The 20,644-nt window shown below is 43.3% G+C and overlaps 2 protein-coding genes across 8 annotated transcripts in view; one reads left to right on the forward strand and one right to left on the reverse strand.

Annotated features, from left to right (window-relative positions):
- Positions 1–10,644, forward strand: part of LOC113694620 (calcium-transporting ATPase 10, plasma membrane-type) — a 41,133-nt gene extending 30,489 nt beyond the window's left edge. For all 7 annotated transcript variants that reach the window (XM_072055815.1, XM_072055816.1, XM_072055814.1 and 4 more), the window contains 21 exons: positions 95–203; positions 296–351; positions 740–782; positions 921–1,004; positions 1,279–1,416; positions 2,020–2,085; positions 2,185–2,283; positions 2,492–2,599; positions 2,876–3,046; positions 4,905–4,964; positions 6,232–6,396; positions 6,502–6,615; positions 7,268–7,366; positions 7,618–7,755; positions 7,985–8,085; positions 8,709–8,754; positions 8,866–9,000; positions 9,704–9,811; positions 9,889–9,980; positions 10,187–10,287; positions 10,382–10,644. In XM_072055815.1, the coding sequence (XP_071911916.1) occupies positions 95–203; positions 296–351; positions 740–782; positions 921–1,004; positions 1,279–1,416; positions 2,020–2,085; positions 2,185–2,283; positions 2,492–2,599; positions 2,876–3,046; positions 4,905–4,964; positions 6,232–6,396; positions 6,502–6,615; positions 7,268–7,366; positions 7,618–7,755; positions 7,985–8,085; positions 8,709–8,754; positions 8,866–9,000; positions 9,704–9,811; positions 9,889–9,980; positions 10,187–10,287; positions 10,382–10,386 (2,038 nt within the window). In that variant the 3' untranslated portion in view covers positions 10,387–10,644. The remainder of the gene's footprint in view (positions 1–94; positions 204–295; positions 352–739; positions 783–920; positions 1,005–1,278; positions 1,417–2,019; positions 2,086–2,184; positions 2,284–2,491; positions 2,600–2,875; positions 3,047–4,904; positions 4,965–6,231; positions 6,397–6,501; positions 6,616–7,267; positions 7,367–7,617; positions 7,756–7,984; positions 8,086–8,708; positions 8,755–8,865; positions 9,001–9,703; positions 9,812–9,888; positions 9,981–10,186; positions 10,288–10,381) is intronic.
- Positions 10,645–19,261: 8,617 nt separating this feature from the next.
- On the reverse strand, positions 19,262–20,311 carry LOC113696776 (uncharacterized). Its single transcript, XM_027216160.1, has one exon. The coding sequence runs from the start codon at positions 20,309–20,311 to the stop codon at positions 19,262–19,264; it is 1,050 nt and encodes a 349-aa protein (XP_027071961.1).
- Between the last annotated feature and the right edge of the window lie 333 nt (positions 20,312–20,644).

Genomic DNA, 20,644 nt, shown 5'->3' on the forward strand with positions numbered 1-20,644 from the left:
CAACTTAAAATCTGAATTTCGTTTTATTCTCTTAATCTACCTCACAATCATGTTTATATTCTGCAGCTTACAATATTGTGTTGTTGTTGTATAGATTTTTTACTGGCCATACTTATAACACTGATGGAAGTCGCCAGTTTAAAGCTGGGAGAACTAAAGCTAGTACAGCTATAGATGGAGCCATCAAGATTTTTACTGTTGCAGTATGTACTCTGCTCATTTAATTTCCTCTTTAGTTGTCTAAGTTTGAATATGCCAATTTCAAGTTTTTGACTAATATTGGAAGGACCTGTAGGTGACCATTGTGGTAGTTGCTGTGCCAGAAGGGCTTCCTTTAGCTGTGACTTTAACGTGAGTTTGAATCATGATTCCTACCCTCGATTTCAACCACTCTTTCTCTTCTCAGTCCAATGATATGCAATGCTGCTAGTTGTATATGTGCATGATATTCATGTCCAGTAAGTGCTGTCATTAGGCATTTGTTGTTTAACTGGTTAGTCCCTCACGATTTACTGGTTTTTCTTGCTTAAATTTAGCCATTTTTCTATTCCCACTATATGCTTTTTATCTTTTATCTCATCTCAGTCCATTTGAACCTGCTTCAGTTGATCTGATCAAATAGCATGGGTGGCCTTGGCAACAAATGCATGTGCAAATGCATGTGTATATATGCATTACATGCCGATATACTTGTAATTCAATCATTTTCTAAACTTTGGGATCTAAAATTTTCCTGTAGGCTTGCTTATTCAATGAGAAAAATGATGAGGGACAAGGCCTTGGTAAGTAAATATTATCTCCCTTCTGGCTGTTTTCATGGACTTTGATTAGCTTTGTCTTTTACTTAGTTACATTGGGAGATAGTTGTATAAAGGGGTGCCTGCTACTGTTTTGATTACACACTCTTGATTAAAATGTAGGTAAGGAGGCTTTCAGCTTGCGAGACAATGGGCTCTGCTACCACCATCTGCAGTGACAAAACAGGAACCTTGACTTTGAATCAGGTCAATTTACACTATCCACCTTTTGCTAATTTTCTTCTTGTCATATCAGGTCAATTTTCTTCTTGTTTATCTTCCTGGACTCTTTCCATCTCCTCTAGTTATCACTGTCCTTTTGTGTTTATTGTTGTCCTTGGGTTTCAGTACCTCTTGGTGGGATTTTCTCCTTTTCTGCTGTGTCTGTAATTTTCAGTACCTATTGGCAGGTCTGGACCATAGAGAAAGATTTAGAATTTCTGTCTTCTCGTATGGATCACAATTCTTTTCTAATCTACAGATGACTGTGGTTGAGGCCTATGTTGGTGGGAAAAAGGTTGATCCGCCTGACGATAAGTCACTTTTGCCTCCTGAACTTACTTCTCTTCTTACTGAAGGCATTGCACAGAATTCTACTGGCAGTGTGTTCTTGCCTGAGGTAGGTCAATAATTTGATTGATATAAAATTGTCATTTGGTACACAACTTTTTTTTCCATGGAGTTCTTGTATCATGCTTTTCTCTGCATACATGATTAATAGGATCAGTGGCTAAAAGTAGACCATTATAATTGAGCACGAAATCTATTAGTTGCTACAGCTTTAATCCCTGGAAAAGCTGAGAAACCCTGATCATGTGCTGGACCGGGATATAAGATTTTGCATGTAGGATGTAAACTTAAAGCGTTTAGATCAGCTGAGATTTGTAAAACATCCATCTTCTTTGATTTTCCCTTGCCTTTTGGGAGGCTTTGACTTCTTGTGACAGCTAGGAAAGGAACCCGAATTAGTTATGAAGATTATAGAACATATCAATTTGAGCCAATTTTCCAAGGGAACACCTTCTCTCCAAAGTATTTACTTCGTTTGAAGCGTCAAAAAAGAAATTTGTCTATATTGTGAAGATTTGTCTTGGTTTTGGTAGTGATTACTTTTCGCTTCTTGTTGACTCCCAAGGATGTCCTGTTTTTATGTGAAGCTTTTGTGTTTATATAATTAAATGAGGAAGTAAAAAATATTAACTGATTGTGATGGTTAACACAGGGTGGTGGAGATGCAGAGGTCTCTGGTTCACCAACTGAAAAGGCTATTCTTCAATGGGGATTAAATGTAATTCCCCAATCTCATTCTGGCTGTTAATTACCATTCTTTTCTTATGCTCCTATTTGGTCAGAATATTGGTTTTATTAATAGATTGCCTTTTTGTAGCTTGGGATGAACTTTGACGTTATTAGATCAAGTTCATCAATCATCCATGCTTTTCCATTCAACTCAGAGAAAAAGCGAGGAGGTGTTGCTGTGAAACTGGTAATGAGAAATTCCGCCACAAAATTCTGATACTTGCTTAACGTGCCACACTAATTTACTTTCTTGTGATTCTGTTTCAAGGTCTTTTGCTTAGCATTCTTAACTGTTAAGGATTAAATTGTGGATATAAAAAGTTGAATATAATGTAAGATTGTTAATTTTGCAGAATTTTGGTCATCACACTCCTGTGTTTTTGTTATTTATGCAGCCGGATTCTGACATTCATGTTCATTGGAAAGGGGCTGCTGAGATTGTGCTTGCTTCATGCACTGCTTATATGGATGAAAATGATGGCATCCAACCGATTGAAGAAAAGGTCTGACAAAATCATTCATTTTTTTTTATTCTTTTTCTTCACACACTTGCAATTCTGTTATTCTTTATCTGTTGTATAGTTTTTTGTTTTCTAAGTCTGCTTTGACATTCATTTAAAATGACTGACTTTTAACCATCCTCCATGCATTGATGTTGAATATCCTGATTAAATTGAAAGCTTATGCATTTGAGCATAACTTTTTAAACCTTTGGTTCAAACTAGTTATCCTATTTCTTTTGATTTTTTGTATCTCTCTCTTTCTGTGTGTATCTACAGGTGTTAGATTTTAAGACAGCAATTGAGGATATGGCTGCTAGAAGTTTGCGTTGTGTTGCTATTGCATATCGCCATCATGAAGGCAAGGATGTTCCAACAAATGAGGAGGAACTCAGTAATTGGCAGTTACCTGAGGGGCAGCTTGTCTTGCTTGCTATTGTTGGTATCAAGGTACTCTCGCGGTCCTATTTTTGTGGGCCAGATATTGTTTGCTAGCTGTCAGAAGGAAATTGTTCAGCACCAATAGTCTTGGATTATTGATCATCAAGTTTCCATAAAATTCCTCCATAAAGCTTTTTGACTGTAAAAATGTTCAGTTCTGTTGGGAAGGTAAACCTGCTATATTTTGTCAAAAGTGACTGGTGGATTATATGTGCTCCTCTTTTAAGTGTGCCTGGTCAAAGTTGGAAAGGAAAATGATATGAGGGGACTACTTGTTATCATTTTTAAACTTGTATTGGAAAATGCTGGTCATTTTTTAATATTTCAAATGTTGGACACTTTTAAGACTTACTTCCCATTTTGCAAAAATTCTTATATTGCCTTTGTCGTTTGGGCAAAATGTGCACTAAATGATTGTTTCACTGTCTGGATTTGCTGCATTTTGTCTTCTTGCCCTCCACTTCTAAAGTTACTTTTAAGTTGGATCATAAAGTTTGTGGTAGACATTAATCTGCACTGATGTTATAATGCTCAATGTCCAATTATTCATATATAACTTGTGTGAAATTATGCAATTACCTTTTTTGTTTGATAGACCACTAGATTCCTTTCCTGTACTTGTCTTTTAGGCTTGGAAGCAATTATGACCCAGGCTTGGAAGCTTAAGACATGCTTCTGTTTGCCCATTTATTGATTATTTCACGCTTGTCTGACCCAGGCTTTGGGTCTAATGAATGGTTTCAGCTCTCTGGTTGCCCAGCTAGAAGTTGAATACTTGTTCCATTTATAGTGGAGCATTTCCATGCCTTGTCTATTTTAGTTGAGCTCATATATTTTTTCCAAGAATATCTAATGCTTATAATGTATATACATATTTTGGCTTAATATTTTCATTTTATGATAACCAAGAAGCTAAGGGTTCGTTTGGGAGTGGAGGATTTGGATAGAAAAGAAAGGGAAAGAAGAGAAAGTTTACTTTTGCTTCATTTGTTAGTTTGAAGTAGGAAAGAAAAGAAAGGAAACGGAAAGATGAATAGTTATCAAAATGCTTCCTCCCAAATCGGAAGGAAATGGGAAGAAAGTTTTGAGAAAGCTTGATAATTTTTTTAAAATGCCTATTTTGTCCTTAAAAAGGTTTTAAACAAATATTTAATGACTTCTATGTCCAAAATCATTCCACTAATTCTCAAAACTCCCAAACAACATAACAATCTCTTCTCTTCTCTTCTCTCATAACTTAAGCTTTCCCTTCTTTTCTTTTCTATCCTAAACTCCCAAACTAAGCCTAAACTTCAGCTTTTCCAAATGTTTCGAATTATAGCTCAATAATGAAACTTGCTCAAGCTCAAGCTAAGGTAATTGAATTGGGTTAGAGCCAAGTGCTTAATTGTTTGTCTTTTGTTGTTTTTCTAGCAGTCCTATCTGATGGTCCTATCATGTGGACACACAAAAGGAAACTTTGTTCTGTTACACACCTGTTTCCCATCCCCCATCCTTTCCACATCCTCTCTGTCCCAGCCGATTATACTGGTTGTTCTTGACAAAGATGCTTTGGATTCTGTTGTACTTCCTCCTGTGTTTCTGCTTGCTCATTTAGGCCAGTGGTTTTCATTTTTTTTTCCTAATTTGATTTTCTTATTCCCTTTTTCTTGTTTTGCGTTTCTTGGAAACTTGATATTGTTTGGGGTGGTATGGAGACTGGATTCTTGTCTATAGGGTAAATCTAAGGAATACTAAATTTTTTCCCAGTTCATGTCTTCTTCATTTTGGAGTCTGTATGTTCAGTGCAGTCTCGTCATTTCTTCAGCTTGAGTTTGTCCACCATGGTTCTTAATATGTCACTGATGGTATGCATATTTTGATACAGGATCCTTGCCGGCCAGGTGTTAGAGATGCTGTCCAGCTTTGCATAAATGCTGGTGTTAAGGTGTATAACTTTTCCTATTTTTTATCTATTTACGAATGTGTGAATTGGATGATCATGGGCTATTAGACCAATATACCTTTTAACTGATAGGCATTATTCTTAGTTTTTTGGTCAATGTAAAGGCTGATATAACTTTTACTTTCACTGATCATGTACTTCATGTACTACTTGACCTCACAACTTAACATTGAATTTTATTTGTGTTAATGATGTACTTTCTTTCACATTTAAATCTGTATTAGACGTTTTTGCAAGTTTGAACCCCTATCACTCAAGAAATTCCTTTTTTCCTGTGTAATCTGTTTTTGCATGTAGACCTTGTTGAGGCAACTTATCACCTAAATTTAGACTGGAAATTTTTATTTGTCCTACCTGGAATATGCTTGAATATCCTAGTCATTTTTTGGTATTCTTAGAGATTTATGTCTCGGCAGTGTTTACTGCAGAGTTTGCGCCTGTTTGAACAGGTCAAGTTGGGCCACATCTTCACCGCTTATGTTTTGAAATATCTTCACCAATACATGCAGATTCATCCTGTCTTCATTAATACTACTGATTACTTGCCAGCTTCCTTTGGCTTAGTGTTGATGGCAATACTGTCCAAGTTTTAGTTTTGGCAAAAGTTTAGCTAGAAAGTTCCTTCCTGCTAAAGGGTGATACTGTATTATTACATAAGCTAAAATAGAAGAACATGCATGCATTGGACAACTGTGCTTGCAATCTTATGCGATAGTAATATTTCAGTGTCAAACTATTAAATTGTTGTCTCTATACATCTATTCTTTTCATTGTTATTTGAAAAGATCAAAAAACAAAAACAAAAAGAACCTGCCAGATGGTAAATTTGCAACTCCCTTTTCCTAAAGCTTTCCAGCACTTGGTGATTGTGAGCAGTTGGTCTTGAATTTTCGGACATTTTACTTTTGAATGTGCTGTGTTAACCGGCACTAATGTGCCAAGAGCTGTATATTTAGTTTGAATTTTTCTTATGATTTTGTTATGTTGTCTGTCAGGTAGTGACTATGCTAGTTTGTTTTGTTGAATATTTTTGGTAAACCATGAACTTTGGATAACTTCCTTCACTTCTCCAGTTTTCTTTCCTGAATACAACTTTTTGTTTTCGGCATAATATTTAGGGTTTTTTTTTGCTCAAGAATGTTTATGCTTCATTAAGATGGGCAAAAATGCAGAGGCATTCTGATTTGTCTTGGAAGTTGTTATCTGGTGGATTTCTCACCATCATGATTAACTCTCCTGGAATTCCTAGGTACGCATGGTCACTGGTGACAATCTCAACACTGCTCGAGCAATTGCTTTAGAATGTGGGATACTAACGTCTGATGCTGATGCTACTGAGCCAAATCTGATCGAGGGAAAGGCATTTCGTGCCATGTCTGAAGAACGAAGACGAGAAGTTGCTGAGAAGATATCTGTAAGATCTGTGTATTAAATAGCATCCAAAATTAATTAATTGGCCGCACCTGCATAAATGGATTTAGGAAAGTTGTTCATTGGATTAATTCAATTTGATGCGTAGGTAATGGGAAGATCATCCCCCAATGACAAACTTTTACTTGTGCAAGCATTGAGGAAGAAGCATGTAGTTGCTGTAACCGGAGATGGCACTAATGATGCTCCTGCATTACATGAGGTTTGCTTATTCTGTGGCTGGTGGTAGAAAGTCTATCAACATGTCCTATGACTTGAGTCTCCTGCATTACATCATGTTTTGTGTACTCTGTTACCCTGTCATTGAGTGGGAGTAGTTTTTTAGTTTATATGCAGCATAGGGATCAGATCCTCAATGTGGGTTTTTGTTGCTGTATCTTTTGAGGAAGGGGGATTGGTGGTGAAATGTACTTGATTATAAGGAATGGTACATCTGGGAGCCCAAGCATAGTAAATTTAGTGGGGCTTTTGAAAGTGCAGTGGAATTGGTTGATCGGACTTCCACTGCCAGGTTATTTTGGCGTTACCGTTCTACTTGTTCTTCGCACCTCCCTATCTAATGTAAAGGCCTTTGCACTCAACTGATTTTAGATTCTGATTTTGAAAAAGTTATTTTTTTGTGTTCTCAACTGTTTTTCATGTTATGATTTTGGATTTTTGGGGCCCAAAAAGCTGAAAATCAGAAGCATCTATTCTGGTGCTGATTTTGACTTTTTAAAATCAGCTTTTACACAATCATAAGCAGTTGAAAAATAAGGCCAAAGAGTATTCGTTGGGTGCTTGGTTTTAATATTGTCTGTGAGAATGGAACCGTTCTTAAGAGTAATTATGGCCTTGATTTTCTTACATTGTAGGCGGACATTGGTCTTGCCATGGGCATCCAAGGAACTGAAGTTGCCAAAGAGAGTTCAGACATCATTATACTGGATGACAACTTTGCTTCTGTGGTAAAGGTGAGGCTACTTTAGTAGTTTGAAAATGCAAATAGATGTTCTTTACATTTTTGTTACCTTTTGGCTTGAACTTTCCTGTTTGTCCTTTTGTTTTATTCAAACAAGTTCATGATTCTCTAATTGAGCTCTGTTGAAAAGTAGGATAAATTATGCATGGCTTGAAAGTGGAAAGAACGTTGTCTTGTCATCATTAACTTTTAGAACTACTTATTTTGTTTAGATCCTGATTTCTGCTTTTCTGTTGACTGCAGGTGGTCCGGTGGGGTAGATCTGTTTATGCCAACATTCAGAAATTTATTCAGTTCCAGCTCACAGTAAATGTTGCAGCTCTAGTAATTAATGTTGTTGCTGCTGTTTCTGCTGGTGATGTCCCGCTGAATGCTGTGCAGGTTTAGATCCTTCTCTGTATCTCCTTCCCTCGATCTCACTCGATAACAGGACGAAAATAGAAAATCACTAACATGCATGAAAAAAAAAGATCTGAGTCAGTACCTTATGTCTTCAAGTGTGTACCCTTGCATCAGAGCAGGTGTTCGTACTGGTATTTGTGCGCATAAGCTTGTATGCCAATATTAACTTGTTACATTATTTGATTTGTATATTGATTTGCTTATGCAGCTTCTCTGGGTGAATCTTATCATGGATACTCTTGGTGCACTTGCGCTGGCAACTGAACCACCCACGGATCATCTCATGACCAGACCTCCAGTTGGTCGAAGGTTAGTTTTACTAAAGAGTGACAAGAAAGTATTCCAAGTATGCCTTTTGCAGCAGTAGTCTTTTTCAATAATTCTGTGTCTTTTTTGGGGGTAAATTTCTGATTTTGTCAAACCGGGGTAGTAAGATGCATAATCATTTATAGAGGTTTAATTTTTGCTCATTCTTGTTTGGTCGTGGAACTGATTTTTTGGTTGAGCTTGGGGTTTGGCTCAAATAGGCTTGCTTTGAGTGCGTTCATTTATGAATGAACTAAGCTTAACACATGACATGATGTTAGTTTATATTAAGCAGGCCAAGCCAAGCTGAACTTGAGCTTGAACAACTAGTTTCCTTCATGAGCTGAGCTTTAAATACATTCATATGGTTTTGAAGCTAAGGTTAAACATTAATCAAGCCAAGCATGAAATTGAAAAGGCTTGGCTCATCTGGGCCTTAATGTAGCTTTGATAGCAGGATGCCATGGTATTTGTTAGATGTTAAGAATTTGGAAGCATGATTATATTATTTGTCATATTAGTTGCTACTGCATTGTTGTTATCTAGACTGACTACTCAAGAAACAGTTATTTCTTTAACTGACTTTATTACAAAATGAATGCTGATTGTATATTTCCTACTGTTAGGGAGCCTCTCGTAACCAATATAATGTGGAGGAACTTGTTGATTCAGGTATTCACGATTTGTTTGGAACTGCTCTGAGCTCTCAGAATTGCTTGAAAGTGGAAAGGAATGAGTTTCCCTGTCTGTAATTTGTCTAACACTAAACTTGGAAAATGACAGGCTCTTTATCAAGTGACAGTCCTCCTGATCCTGAATTTCCGTGGCAAAAGTATCCTCCATCTGGAGCATGACAATGCTGATCATGCTAATAAAGTCAAGAATACGCTGATATTCAATGCTTTTGTCCTTTGTCAGGTAATTCATCATTCTAATGACTGGGATTGAATAGAATTTGGATACTGTTGTATAATGCCATGGTTTTAACTTGTTCTATACATACTTGTATGCTTGTTTAGATTATATCCTATAAAGGTGTACTTGCATTCTGAAGTATTTTGTTCATCTGATTTTGAATGACCAACATGGTTAGAAATTTTGGTACATGGTTTTGTGTTGCTTCTTGGGCCAATGTGTATGTAATTAAAATCGAAACTTGGTTCAAATAGTTGGTGAAGCTTTTGCATGCAACTAAACAGTAAACGTGAGGCATGTTGTTCTTGATTGCACATTTGTCTCCCATGTTATGTCTCTTGCGTGCTTGATGTCAAGATCTCTCACTTTTACTCACTTGAAGGTTTAAAACCTGTTTTTCCAATTAGTCTGATGCAGAATGTTTTCAGTAAGGAGGCTAAAGCTTAGAACTTTTCGTGATTGACTGAAAATTTCCATTAAGGAATAAAGAATGTAATGCTGTCTGTTAGAAGTTTGCCAATATTTTAGGTATGATTGTGCAAATTATAGGTTTTTGTATTCTTGGGTGCTTTTTGGGTTGTTTCTTTGCCTAAACTTCTTAAAATATTGCTTATTAAATGCTACATGCGGCTGTCTATTTCAATCTGATATTCTGGTTTAATTCCTCTCACTGAGTACCTGAATGAGCTTGTCATTCAAATCACAGGTTTTTAATGAATTTAATGCTCGAAAACCTGATGAGATCAACGTTTTCAAAGGAGTCACTAAGAACCATCTCTTCATGGGAATAATTGGGCTTACAGTGGTTCTTCAGGTATCATGTTTATCCTTTCTTTTAATTGAGATGTGCACTATATAGTTTCATACTTCTTATGTGTCGCTTTTCTATAGGTTATTATAATCTTCTTTCTCGGTAAATTCACTTCCACGGTTAGACTCAGTTGGAAATTGTGGCTTGTGTCCATAGTCATCGGATTGATCAGGTGAGAGATATGTTACTATGAATTGTTGGATACATTAGGCTTGCATATAATTAATTGGGTCTATATGTGTGGTGTGTTTGATTCTGTTGTTGGTGACTTGCTGTATAAAATCCCTTCAAACTATATGTGAAGTGGATTCTCTTCTCCCTACAAATATGCTGAGTTTACTTGATATTGTTCGTTTTCCTTTTTATATTTGACCACAGCTGGCCTCTTGCTGCTATTGGGAAGTGGATACCTGTCCCAGAGACTCCTCTAGGGGAACTTTTGACAGGAAAAATACGGCAACAGAGAAATGGAGGAGGAGGTAATCTAAATTGATGCTCAATATTTTTTTAAAAAAAAAGCTGACATTTGAACTCGGTATTCACATTAATCTGTTTTACTTCGTTTCTTCACAGATTAAGTACAAGGGCTTAGGACATAGTGAAGGTGTTTTTCTGTTCGAACTTCTCAACTGCAAGTACAGAATACTTTGAAAGAAAGATTTAGGGATCTGACTTTAACCGACTTTAGCGAGCAAATAACACAGTTTCCGTTCTTTTTGATGGAATTCTCGCCTTATTACTGATGCCAAAGTTTATTGTTTTGGCTAATAGTCGCTGTAAATGTACACACAGACCAGTGTTTTTAAAATGGGACTGGATCGACCGGTTGAACTGGAGTAGAGCATGAAACCTATTCCATTGTAAAGCCCGCCGGAAATAGTAATTTACCCTCAAAAGTGGTAAACCAGCCGAGCCAACAGAGTCCGGTTCTCAATTGGTATTGAAATTTGCCAAAAAAGCCAAAGTTTTCACTGGTGTCCAGGTTCGAACTTGGTACCTGTTGCACCTGATTATACGGAAGTAGCCATTGTACTGCAAGCACGACCGGAAATTGTTTAGCATTTAATTTTCTCTCTCTGTGATATCTGCAAAGGAAAAGAAAAAAAAAAGGAGAAAGCCTCAAATACTCGAAACAAACTCTTCCTCGAGCCCCCAGACCTGCCGCCGTCTTCTCGTCTTCCTCACTCTGTAATCTCCATTCTCTGTCCAAAGCAATTTCACTTGCATGACTTTGATTTCTGATTTCCAAGGCTAATATATTCAGTCTCCTCTATAAACTATTCTCCTCTCTCCATTCTCGTGTATAATCACTCTCCACTCGTCTTTTTTTACGGCCACCCTTTCTTTTGATCGCTTCTTTACTTCAATCATTTGAAGTTTTCTTTCTTGTGTGTATTGTGAGATTTTTTTTTTTTGTTTTCTGGTTTGAAAATTTCCTTTGTTTTTTGTACGATGGTTTGAACTTTCTTTTTTTTTGATGGTTAGAAGAAGGTACGGTAATCAATTTTTACTCTTTTTTCATTTTTCATGGCAGGAGAATTTTTCTAGTATATGTAAATGTTGTTTGGAATATATTACTCAAAATAAAGTTTATCTTTTCAATTATACGATCAAAATTATTAAATTTAAACTTGAGCTATATATTTAGGCGATGAGGATAAAGCGAAAGAAGTTGGGGATTGGGAATATCTTTGTGGTAACAGTTATCACTCGTAATCATTAGTCACCATGGATCATCACTAATTTTTTCAGATTTTTTATTTAAAAAAGTGAACCGGTTACTTGGCCGGTTGAACCGATTGAGCTGGAAAAGGGAATTGGTAACTCGATCGGGTCAGTCCATGGATTGTATGCACCGAGCTGCTCCATATGGGAGAGTTAATATACCATGTTAAGTGCAATTATACACGTTTTGCTGTCTGAATTTGGTGGAAGATTTTTTGGATTCTTATATGAAGGGATGGTTGTTCTAGTTTTACTTTCTTTTTTTTTTCCTTTTAAGTTTTAGATTAATTTGTTATACACTAACAGTGTGTACACTGTTAGTTTTAGATGAATGACAACTAATGTAAATTTGAACTTGAAATTTAAATTTTGGATATGTGTAATACATTCAGCGGTGATGATGCATACAATATCAGTGTATGTGAGATTTACACTTAATTTTTTTGCCGGCTGAACAAGTGTAGGGGTATTGTATAGCTCTACTGGTATCATCATCCCACTGGCCAATGATCCAGAAATGAGAAAAGAAGTAGGAGGGTTGTAGGTTGGAAGAGATTTGAGAATCGTCAAATGAACATAGTTAAAGATATCTAAGTTGTCTCTAGAAAATCCATTTACCACAAAAGATATTTTTGTAGTTCACCTTTTGGACCTGTGACAACTAGGTTGGAACAATTCATTACCATGTCGCTGACACAGGATTTCGTCTTCAAGCTTTAACATTTTGGCACTCTCAATTCAAAAGGCAAGAGACTAAAACGAGAAAGTGTTTATACCCTACTTGATCAGTCCAATATCTACGCTATATATCTTTGTATTTATTTATATCTATACCATCTTTAAAAGTGCTATAGGTCTTGTTGGTTGAGCGTTAGGAGAAATTGTTTGAGTTTTCATTATGTACAAAATATCTCATTTGTGATAGCATTTGCAAAGTGAAGAGGTGATTTTTGGTGGGTAGTTGAACCGACCGGAATCAGGCTCTTCTGAGATGAGGTGAGTTGTATCTGCTTATCCGAAGTGAATGGCGGGGCTTCTCCCCTGGGATCACTCCGACGATCAAGTTAGTATGAGAACGAGAGAAAAGCAATAGTCTGTATGAATGAACAGTGTGTTTACTTGTTGGGTGTACGTGAGAGGTATTTATAGAGCGGGAGTGGATGGCAGGACAGAGGGCTCATGCTAGTGAGACCCATGTTCTGCCATTACGGCTCTGTTCCTTGCCAGGAGGTCTGACTCTGACACTGTAACCGCCTGGGCAGGGTGACGGGGAGTCCTGCGTAGTAGCCATTAAGAGTATCAGTGTTTTTCAGATAAAGCACTGGTCCCTGATGATGTCAGGTGGCTTGACATCATCAGCGTGCAGCTGAGGTGGAAGTCTGAGGTGCGGGGGTCATCTAGGCAGTAAACCAGGGGCTTGCCCGAGGTCAGGGGCCATATTCAGCGCGAGACCGTGCTCGTGTGAGGGAGGAAGTGAGGTCACCTCGGCATTCCCATGAGGGCCGAGATGAGCACCCTCAATAAGACCCCCAAGCCTCGGAAGCTCCGAGTCCTGGAGGTACCGAGGCTTCCTTGTGCCGAGGTCGTACAGGGTCGGAGGCCCGAGACTGTTCCTGACGATGCGTGGGTACGACACGTAGGCCGATCAGTTAATAGGACGTGGTGAGCAGAGTGGTCACGTCGTGAGGTAGTGGGACATTTCGTGCAGAGTGTCAGTCGAAAGGACGGGTCATTAATGAAGAGAGAGGATGTCTTTTGAATTTGAACGTGGTCGTCTTTTCGCATTTTTGCCGCCTTTTCGGATTCTCCCCGGATCCCTATAAATAGGGGGTCCTTTTCACCGCATGGCCCATCACTTTATCTTTCAGCCTCAGACTTGCAAAATCCGTGAGCATCGCCGAGGTCAGTTCTACCAGCCGAGATCTCAGCCGAAGTCATCCACTTCGTCAGATTCCGTAGTCAACAGTAAGTATTTTTCTTTTCATCTCATCATTCACACATGGCCAAAACGGCTAAAACCCACAAGAAAACTGTGAAACCGAGCTACCAGGCCGAGGAGGTGCCCGACGCTTCGGAAGAAACGGCTTCGTCCAGCTTTGGGGGGTCAACATCTAGTGCTGCGGAAGGTTCGGCCGAGGTGGGTACTGGCGGGACAGCCTCGGTGTCAGAGTCATCCGAGATGAGTGAGGGTGGTTCCGAGGTCGTCTTTAATAGCGAGCTCGGAACTCAGATGCCCCATGATGAGGGAGTACTGGAGCCAGTAGCTCCAAGGGACGCAGCCAGAATTGACTTCGGCAAGATGCCGAAGTTCAGAAGTCGAGTGGGAGAAGACAGGGCCGAGAAGGTGATAAGAAAGTACCCCTTCAGGCCGGGTTATATCATCACTTCACCCGGGCAAGATGACTCAGCCGAGAAGCCCCCCATGGGCACTGTGGCAGTCTATATCCAGCAGTTGGAGGCCGGGTTGAGGATGCCGACGTCAAGGTTCTTCCGAGACGTGCTCCGTCACTTTGGCGTAAGGATCACTCAGCTCGTCCCAAACGCGGTCCGCATTCTCGTAGGTTTTGAGATGCTGTGCCGACATCAAGAGGTGGCTCCGACTGTGGACCTCTTCCGCCGATGTTATACCATCAAGGCACACGGGACAGATAATGGGTGGTTCTACATCTGCAACCGGAACAATACTATCCCGAAACTAGTGATTGGGGCTCCCTCCTCGATAAAGAATTGGAAACGGGACTTCGTCTTCATCCCAGCCGGGGACTTCCCTTGGGGATTTTGGTGGAGGCCGATTAAATCGAAAGCCGACCCTTCCGCGGGGGACCACGAGGAGGAGTCCTTCCAGAAGTTGATGGGTTCGGGACTTCGGATATTTAGTTGGGACTACCCCGAAGCCGTGCTGGTCGACGGGGGAATGAGCCGAGCTTTACTGCCTCCTAACAAGCCTTCCTTCTTTTCCATTAAACTTGAGAGACCTTGTCATTTTTCTTTCATGACTTTTCTTTTACCTCGGCTATGGCAAATAATAATATTTGTTCCTTGTGCAGTGACCAAGTTGTCCGACATCATCACATCGGGCTCGACCGAGGTGGCCAAGAGGTCGAAGAGGAAGAGCTCGGGCGAGACATCGGCGCCTCCGCCCAAAAAGAAGTCGCAGGGACAATCTTCCAAGACTTCGGTGGAGCAGAGCACCCCCACCACGGCAGCCCAAAGCAGCTCGGCCGCTGCAGCTACAGGGTCCACCTCTTCTGTGCCAGAAGGGGTGCCACTAGGAGTGACCACGGCACTTCCACCTCCTCACGGCCGAGGTAAACAATTGAAGGTTCCGGTCAACGCGGTGACGGGGTCTTCACTATGGAACCGTTTCCATAGCCCCCCGGTGTTTCCCGAAAAAGAGAAGTTCCACTCCGGCTAGCATTGGTGTCCGGAATGGACACTTAAGGTCAACGACAGGTGCGCCAATTCTCGGGTTGCACAAGACTTGGTGATGCAATCAAGCTTGCCGAGGGACGTAGAGTTCACAAGGAAACTGTCTCCGGTCGAGATGCTTCAAAGCGTTATGGTGACCACGGCCTCCAACACAGCCTTTGTGGCCGAAATGGCACATCAGTACTGTGCCCTACTCGAGGAGCAGGACACCGGCAAGCTGCAAGATCAGATTGCCAAGTTGAAGAAGAAACTGGTGGTGTCCGAATCCGAGAAGTCAGAGCTTCAAAGACGCCTTCAAGAAGCCGAGACTAAAGAGGAGGAGGCCGAGGCTACCATCAACAGCTTCAAGTCAGCTCTGGAGGAAGAGCAGAAGAGGGCAGAGGAGGTGAAGAAGACCCACGAACAGGCCCTCGAGAGCGCAAGGACCTCGGCTGTTGAGGATTTCCGGAGGTCCGAGACCTTCATCGGGGATCTCGGCCAGCTGACGAGGCCGAGCTTCATGCTAGGCTACACATCGGCCATAGACGAGGCCGCAGCTCATCTACCCTCTGAGGCTTTGGAGTCCTTGAGAAATAATGCCAACTATAATGAGAACTCCAAGGAGCTGTGCGATCGGATGGCCGAGGGCATCCAAGCTGGAAGGAACTTGGCCGAAATCCAGGACGAGTTCAACAAATGGTTAGCTGAGCTCGACGAGGTGTTTGAGGAGGAAGGAGGAGAGGATGCTGGGGGCGACGTCGGCGAGAAGGCCGACGAAGTGCAAGGAGGAGAAGGAGGAGAGCTTCATCCCGGCGGGGAAGCAGCCGGGGAGGCCACTGGCCACGAGGGAGCCGAAGTGGAGGCCTAGCTCGTAGGGATTTAAATGTAAATCTGAGGTGGGAGATGCTTAGCAGTACTCCTGACCTCGGTCCTTGTCTTCTTTTTGTAATGCCTTTTCTTTATTAAGTGAAACAAATTTCTTCTCATTTCGGCTACTTTAATTTCTTGCTTCGTCCCTTGCTGTCCCCCTTATTTTTTAATAATAGATGTGTAGCATCACTTATTGAAAAATAACAAAGCAGGTGAAGTCATAACTTAATAAAATTTTCAAGCATAATACAATCTGAGATTCTCGGCGTGCCAAGTCCTCGGCACTAAAGAGCCATCTCGGTGGCTCAGTTTGTAATACCCACTTAGATTATATTCTACAACTCGGTAAGGGCCTTCCCATTTCGGGCCCAAATTTCCTTGCGGCTCAGCTCGGCTGACTGAGTTTTTTCTAAGCACCAAGTCTCCAGGTAGGAATCGCCGATGCTTGACGCGGGCATTGTAGTAGTGGGCTAGGGTGTTCTTGTAGGAAGCTATCCGAGCTGAGGCAATGTCCCTTTTTTCGTCGATGAGGTCGAGATCCAATTGTCTCTCTTCTCCGTTCACCTCGGCTACATAGGCTGTTAGCCGAGGACTGGGTGTAAGGATCTCAGCAGGGATGACAGCCTCGGCTCCATAGGTCAAGGAGAAGGGGGTCTCTTGCGTGGATGATCTCGGCGTGGTCCGATATGACCGCAGAACATTGGGGAGTTCCTCCACCCAAGATGATCCAGCTCGGTGTAGTCGGGTCTTGAGGCCATGTAAGAGAGTTCGGTTGAAATTTTCTGCCTGACCATTGGCCTGAGGGTGGCCTACCGAGGTGAAGTGTCGTTTGATGCCGAGGTTCTCGCACCAAGTCTTGAATGGGTTCTCGGCAAACTGTCTCCCATTGTCCGAAATGATGATCTGAGGTATGCCGAAGCGGCAGACAATGCATTTTCAAAAGAATTTTTGAACGGCCAGCCCTGTGATGTTCCTTAGAGGCTCGGCCTCAAACCACTTAGTGAAATAATCCACAACGGTTACCAGGAAGGTATAACCCCCGACCGCCTTTGGGAAAGGGCCAATGATGTCTGTCCTCCATTGCTCAAATGGCCAGAGTGAGATAATTGGAACCATGAACTTTGAGGGCTGGTGATGTTCGGGGGCGTGGGCTTGACAGGATGGGCAGCCGAGAACAAGATTTGGGGAATCCTGTCGAACGGAAGGCCAGAAATACCCAAGAAACAAGGTCTTCTTGGCCAACATCCTATGACCGACGTGAGCCCCACACAGGCCTTCGTGTATCTCATGGAGGATCTGGCGTCCTTCCTCGGGCGTAACGCACCTCAGCCACGGGCCAAGGTAGGAGCGTTTATACAGTTCTCCATCGCGGAGAGCGTATCGAGCGGCTTTGCGTTGTATCTTTCTCGCCTCGGCTCTATCCTGGGGGAGGATTCCCTGCCCTAAGAAAAGGATGAACGGACTCATCCATGTATCTCCCGAGTTTACAGGGCAGGCTACCCCTTCCATGTATCCCGGCTCGCTCAACACTTCCACCAAGACGGTCTTGTTGAGATCAGAAAATGATGTGGAAGCCAGCCGGGATAAGGTGTCGGCCCGCCTGTTCTCGGAGCGGGAGATTCTTTGGATTTCAAAAGACTCGAAGTACGCGATGAGTTGGTGGACTTTGGATAGATACCGTTGCATGGTCTCATCTTTGGCCTCATATTCACAAAGAACTTGGCATACTACAAGTTGGGAGTCACTGCGGACATGAATCCGGTGTGCACCGAGCCTGCGGGTTAGCTGGAGTCCCGCAATCAAGGCCTCATATTCAGCTTCATTGTTGGTGGCTGGGAAGTCAAAACGGAGAGCATACGAGCACACTTCCCCTTGGGGGCCCTCCAGGAGTAATCCTGCTCCGCTGCCATCCCCGTTAGAGGATCCGTCCACATATAATATCCACATGTGTGGGGTGGACACTTCGGCGATGGCGGAAGTGGATTCTCGACCTTTCATGAAGGTGAGTTCGGCCAAGAAGTCGGCTAAGGCTTGAGCTTTTATGGCGGTGCGTGGCTCATACGACAGGTCGTACTCCCCTAACTCGACGGCCCACTTAGTGAGGCGCCCGGAGGCCTCGGGCCGCACCAGTATCTGTCGGAGAGGCTGGTCGGTCCTGATGGAGATGGGATGAGCTAGGAAATAGGGTTTCAGCCGCCGGGAGGCGTGGACCAGTCCCAGTACGAACTTTTTCACCTGAGTGTACTGAATCTCTGGCCCACGGAGTGCCCGGCTGACGTAGTAGACCGGCACTTGGGTACCCTCATCTCGGATGAGCACAGCGCTGACAGCTTCGTCGACGGCAGAGAGGTAAAGGTACAGCCTTTCTTCGGGCCGATGTGAGGCGAGGGTAGGCAGGTGGTGCAGATATTGCTTTAACTTATCGAAGGCGGCCTGGCACTCTTCAATCCAGGCAAACTGATCAGATTTCTTAAGTACCTTGAAGAAGGGCAAAGCTTTCTCCGCAGACTGAGATAGGAAGCGGTTCAGCGCGGCCAGACGTCCATTCAGCCTCTGGACTTTTCGGAGGTTCCGAGGTGGGGACATGTTCTGTATGGCTTTGACTTTGTCGGGGTTAGCTTCGATTCCCCGGTGGGAAACCAGATACCCCAAGAATTTTCCTGAGATGACACCAAAGACGCATTTCTTGGGATTTAACTTCATCCTCGAATCCCGCAGAACGCCGAAGACCTCCCTTACATCTGATAAGAAGGCCGAAGTTGTTAAGCTTTTGACGAGAATATTGTCCACATAGGCCTCCACATTTCGGCCGATCTGATCCTTGAAGAGGCGGTTAATAAACCTTTGATAGGTCGCCCCGGCGTTTTTTAAACCGAATGGCATGGTAGTATAGCAGTAGACACCTTGGTCGGTGTAGAACGCAGTCTTCTCTTGGTCCTCCTCACTCATTCCTATTTGACGGTAGTCTTTGAAGGCATCTAGGAAGCAGAGGATCTCATGTCCTATTGCCGAGTCGACAAGGGCGTTAATCCTCGGCAGAGGGTAGCAATCTTTGGGGCAGGCCTTGTTAAGGTCGGTGAAGTCGACACACATCCTCCATCCACCGGTATCCTTTTTGACCATGACAGGGTTGGAAAGCCAGGTGGGGTACTGGACCTCATGGATCATCTTGGCGGGCAAGAGCTTGTCGACCTCGTCAGATATGGCCTTGCTGCGTTCGGGGCGAAGTGCCTACGTTTCTGCCTCACAGGACGGGCCTGCGGGTTAACGTTGAGCTGGTGAATCATGAGCTCAGGTGGCACTCCGACCACTTCATCAGCGGACCACGCGAAGACGTCCCGGTGGTCTTTTATCAAGTGAATCATCTCTTCCTTTAGAGGCGAAGGGAGTCCGGCCCCCACTTGGACCACTTGGTCAGGTCTCGCCTCATCCAAAACCACCTGCTCCACCTCATCCCCGGGTTCCAGCCTGCTTTCCCGTCTTTTGTGGATCGATGCAGTCTATGGAGAGAACAGCTGGCCTCTTCTCTTCGGCCTTTGACGCAGTCTGGGGAGTGACTGCGGCCTGGATGGTGGCGAGGTAGCATTCGCGGGCAGTACTCATCTCGCTGCTCACCTCGGCCATCCCCGCTGGTGTCGGGAATTTGAAACTCAGGTGGTAGGTAGAGTACACAGCCCTCAAGGCGTTGAGCGTGGGTCGACCTATTAACATATTGTAGGGAGAATCTGCCTTGACCACCGCGAAGTTGACGGGTACAGTTCGGTAGCGGGGATGACGTCCGACAGTCACCATCAGGGACACCATACCCTCAGAGTGGACTACGTGTCCCCCGAATCCGACGAGGGGAGTCCTGACCGGAGTGAGTTGCTCCCTGGTCAGTTTCAAACTTTCGAAAGTTCGATAGTACAAGACGTCTACCGAGCTTCCGGGGTCAACATAAACCTTTTTGACTATGTAGTTGTTGGTGAGGACCTCGATCACGAGAGATTCGTGATTGCTGGAGGCGGTAGGAACTGGGTCAGTAGGACCATAGGTGATGACCTCGGACAATCGAGAGCTCAGCTCGACCACCTCCATCCCGGCCTGGCGGTAGGTCCGCTTCCGGGAGTTCTGACTGCCTCCTCCCGTTGGTCCTCCCGCGATTGTGTTGATCACTCCGGCAATGTTGGGGCCGTAGCCCGGTGATCCGTCGCGTGGAGGCCGCTTGTCCTCCTTACGGTCCTCGGGACCTCGGCAATGCATGTTCGTGTCCCGCCTGTCTTCTCGGCCGGGGCCCCGGCTCTCCCGGTGGGAGACGCTACGGTTGAAGCTTCCATCCTTGCTAACGAATTGTTTCAGGTACCCCTGCCAGATCAAGTTCTCGATCTCCCGCTTCAGATCGTTGCAGTCCTCAGTCTCGTGCCCAACATCCCGGTGGTAGGCGCAATAGAGGTTTGAGTTCCTCTTATCTCTCCTCCCCGGAATTTCAGGAGGGATTCGACCGAGGTGATTCTGCCTCATCACAGCCAGGACATGAGTCCGGCTGGAGTTGAGTGGTGTAAGTTCGGCGTCTGAGGTGGACGATCTTCCTTTTACGATCCGGTTGAAGACACTTCAGCGGTCTCGGAATTGGCTCGACGAGCCGCTGGGGCCTTGTTCCGCCCGGCCGGTGTCCTTTTTCCTTCGGGACTCTTGCCCAGTACGAGCGGCTTGCGCCTCTCGCTTCATGCGATTTAGGTCTTCGCTTCGGATTCCTTGATCTACTCGATCCCAGAGTTCCCGAAGTGTGCGGGGGTAATCCCGATGTATCTCGGTATTGAAAATTCCTACGACCAGCCCATTGATGAAGGCAGC

Source organism: Coffea arabica, chromosome 6e (assembly GCF_036785885.1).
Source record: "Coffea arabica cultivar ET-39 chromosome 6e, Coffea Arabica ET-39 HiFi, whole genome shotgun sequence".
Taxonomy (NCBI): Eukaryota; Viridiplantae; Streptophyta; class Magnoliopsida; order Gentianales; family Rubiaceae; genus Coffea; species Coffea arabica.